The 3,876-nt window shown below is 31.6% G+C and overlaps 1 protein-coding gene across 1 annotated transcript; it reads left to right on the forward strand.

The window, feature by feature from the left end:
• Nucleotides 1-390: 390 nt before the first annotated feature.
• Nucleotides 391-2,340, forward strand: LOC111894929 (CASP-like protein 2C1). The gene is made up of 3 exons (XM_023891014.3): nucleotides 391-728; nucleotides 1,136-1,277; nucleotides 1,833-2,340. The coding sequence occupies exons 1-3, from the start codon at nucleotides 577-579 to the stop codon at nucleotides 2,076-2,078; spliced, it is 540 nt and encodes a 179-aa protein (XP_023746782.1). The 5' UTR covers nucleotides 391-576; the 3' UTR covers nucleotides 2,079-2,340.
• Nucleotides 2,341-3,876: the final 1,536 nt, after the last annotated feature.

The following is a 3,876-nucleotide window of genomic DNA, read 5'->3' on the forward strand; positions in this document are numbered from 1 at the left end:
CAAGTTATGCAACTGAAACACCAAAAAAATGGCTTTTAAAAATGATGATTATTTGAATTTCTTTTATAAATATTAAAGATTTTCCTGAATTTTTTTTTATAAATATAAATGACTTCTTTGAAAAACAAAAATAGAGTAATGGCTTTACATGCATGTAAAAGATTGAAAATGTATGAGCAAAAAGTTCCCTTTGTAATGTGAGATCAAGTCGAAATCATGTAATATAAATCTTAATATTTTAAGGTTTATAGTAATTATTGTACAAAACAAATAAATAGATGAAAATCACTTTGTTTCACTATGATATGAAATCAAAACTAAAGGGTAATATTTAGATATAAAATGGTTGTTTCGAGGCTCTCCCATTTCCATTATACCGGATATATATAGAGAGAGACAGATCTAGAGAGATAGCGAGATCTATATATATATATATAGAGAGAGAGAGAGAGAGAGAGAGAGAGAGAGAGAGAGAGAGAGAGAGAGAGAGAGAGAGAGAGAGAGAGAGAGAGAGAGAGAGAGAGAGAGAGATAGATAGATAGATAGATAGATAGATAGATAGAGAGAGAGAGAGAGATGGATATTACGAGAATGGAGGCACTTCTAAGAGCATGTGCAACCTTGCTCTTACTCACAACTGCTTGCTTGGTTAGATTTGATACCCAAACCAGCCTTATCTTCCCCGAATACTCACGAACTGCTACTTTCAGAGACATGAATGCTCTCTAGTAAGCGCTCTCTCTCTCTCTCTCTCTCTCTCTCTCTCTCTCTCCTCTCTCTCTCTCTCTCTCTCTCTCTCTCTCTCTCAAGATTTATGTTGAATATGAACCGGTACGGATGCGCTCAAGCTTATCAATCAGTTCAAATTTTACACTTGAGTGTCATCCAGTAAATTGCGTTATGTCTAACAGGCTTGATGTCGATGATTCATGAACACGTGTGTAGTTTCAAACCCCGTTTCAAGTCCATTATGTACAAGTAGAGTTTAGCCTGTGTGCAGATAATAACAACACTCACAAAACGTTTTTTGGATACTTAATTATGACCCCAAAATTTGATTTACATGTTTCCGGCTGGTTGTTTTATCACATTCACTAAGATTTTTTGTAATTAATAATGTCATGGTTTTGTGCAGTGTGTTGGTGTTCATGGACGTAGCCGTTGCAGGTTATAATCTGGTTCAACTAATAATCAGAGGTCTACTCTCCTCTCATATGAAACCAGATATGAATGGTTCCTACAAGCATCTTGCTTGGATCTCTTTCTTATTGGACCAGGTATTCTTACATATCGTCTTATCAGTCTTCTAATTAATAACAAGAAAAAAGAGTTATTCTTTCTTTTCAAATTTGTCTTTTGTGCTCACGAGTTGAACAGAAATGAAAGGAAAGTTAACATTTTATTCTTTCTTTTAAAATCCTTCCAAATCGGAAGGAAAGTTAGGAGAGAAAGAAATTCTTCAATTTCCTTCCACTTCCTTCCTTTAATGAAACTTGGGAGCATCGATATTTCTTACTTTCCTCTCATTTTCACTCATTTTCTTACTTTTCTCTCCTTAAGTTGAACTTAGGAGTGGGTGTTAATGATTAATTTAATTAATCTATGGGTTAGTTCGATTATTAAAGAGAAAAGGGACCATTAAAATGAAGTTGATAAATGGACCAACACTAACCAACAACATTGAGGAACTAAAACATTTCAACACTAAAAAAGAGTTAGACCCGATTAATTAAAGTATCGATGTATCAACTCCATCCAACCATAATGCATGTATGGTCCTTACCATTAATATTCTATAGGTACTAAAAGTTTATGTGGTTTAAACCCTATAGGCAGTCGTGTACATGTTATTTGCAGCAAACTCAGCATGCCTTACGGCCTCCTTATTGGCAGTCAGGGGTGAACATGATCTATTCTGGATGAAACTATGCAACAAGTTCAACCGATTTTGTAATCAAATAGGTGGGGCACTACTTTGTGGATATGTAGCATTTTTCTTGATGGCTATGGTTTCTTCCCTTTCGGCTTATGGTCTTTTTAGACATTATTCACCAAAAAAGTATCTTGTTCTAAAGTGAAAAATAAGAACTTCAAATGCGGTTGGCATGTTTTATATAATATTCCATATCTTAGTTGTCACATGTAAATAGGTTAAATGATGTACCTTCGGTTGGTGTTACATGTGATTCATGGGTAGGTTGTAGTCATTTTCAGTAATGAATACTCTCGTTTGTTTTAGAAGAGTATTTAAAGCATGTGTCATCCACTTGATGTAGAAGAATTAATTGGTTGGTTGCATTAAAGGCATTATGCCAAAATGATCAAGCGGTTTTTATGGAATATCTACTTTTTCTTTTTTTTTTTTTTTTTTTTATAAGTACATTACACTAGACGTCCCTCGTTCATGTATACGGAAATATACATTCAGTTCTTGATTAAAAGTTTCACGTTTCATTCTCATTACTATAATTTGCACGCTTCATTCTATGTGAAACATAAAATTACTGTAATTCATTATTAAATTTATTTTTCATTTATTTTTTATATTGTTGATTATTTTTAACTATTAAATTTTTTTTAATTAACTTTGTGGCCAACCAAACCCTTTTAAAACATTAAACCATATATATATATATATATATATATATATATATATATATATATATATATATATATATATATATATATATATATATATATATAGGTTTAATGTTTTAAAAGTGTTTGGTTGACAAAAGTGAATATACGCTAGAAGGTATATAAGCATAGGTATCCAAACACATAATACTATGTCGTTTTTGTATCATATATGTATTGTAATCGTCTAGAGTTCTTAAAATTCAATTTTTAACTTGATTTACTTCAAAGATTTTTATAAATTTCACAATTATCTTCTTCATACTTCACATTTGTTTGTCGAACATATTTTAGACTATATATATTATAGTTACAAATGAAAATTATGTAAGAGGACGATAATGGTAAAATTTCTTAAATTCTTGAAAGCAAATCAAGTTACAAGTTGAATTTTAAGAACTTTGAACGATTACAATATGCATATATGACACATAAACGACGTAGTATGGTGAGTTTGGGTAGTTAAACTTATATACCTTTTAGGGTATATTCACTTTTTGATATACGCATATATGATACATAAACGACGAGAGAGAGTCCGGTTCCGATGAGGACTCGTTAGGACACCTTAAAAATATTGAAAAAAAAAATTTGATCATTAAAATTGAACCATAGATCATAAAAAATGAATCATGGATCATAAAAATGATTCATGCTTCAAATTTAATGATCCAAAATTTTTTTCGATTTTTTTTTCAATTTTTTTAATGACGTCCTCACGAGTCCTCATCCTCTCTCTCTCTCTTTCTCTCTCTCTCTCTCTCTCTATATATATATATATATATATATATATATATATATATATATATATATATAATGGATATATAAAAGGAGGACCAAAGGTTTTAAGACCAAAATCTTAAAACAAGGAGAAGGCATATCAACGTTTGGATAAAAAAAATAAAGGGTTAAAATAGTGATCCGTGTGAATACCATTCAGCCAATCAAAATAATATAAATTTTGATCATAAGTAAAAAAGTGAATAAATATAGTTCTACACCTCATGCATTCGTCCAAAACCCACAAATTCAAAATCAGAGTCTTTTCTCTCTCCTCACTCCATTCTCCTTCTGAAGCATTCTATCCTAAATTTGCTACCATAAGCCAACTCCCGCCACTCTCATTCACTTGAAACTATTCACGTTCACAGCCAGCATGTCACCGCCACCACACCTCTCTTTCGTGTTTAACCCTAAACTTTCACTGTCAACACCAACAAATGCTTTTAACCACATTCT

Source organism: Lactuca sativa, chromosome 5, assembly GCF_002870075.4.
Source record: "Lactuca sativa cultivar Salinas chromosome 5, Lsat_Salinas_v11, whole genome shotgun sequence".
NCBI classification, from domain to species: domain Eukaryota; kingdom Viridiplantae; phylum Streptophyta; class Magnoliopsida; order Asterales; family Asteraceae; genus Lactuca; species Lactuca sativa.

Excerpts from the sequence above, each read along its gene's own strand:
- LOC111894929 (XM_023891014.3), top strand. The coding sequence starts at position 577 with ATGGATATTACGAGAATGGAGGCACTTCTAAGAGCATGTGCAACCTTG. Across the intron at positions 729-1,135 it reads AGAGACATGAATGCTCTCTA|TGTGTTGGTGTTCATGGACG; the intron begins GTAAGCGCTCTC and ends GGTTTTGTGCAG. Across the intron at positions 1,278-1,832 it reads TCTCTTTCTTATTGGACCAG|GCAGTCGTGTACATGTTATT; the intron begins GTATTCTTACAT and ends TAAACCCTATAG.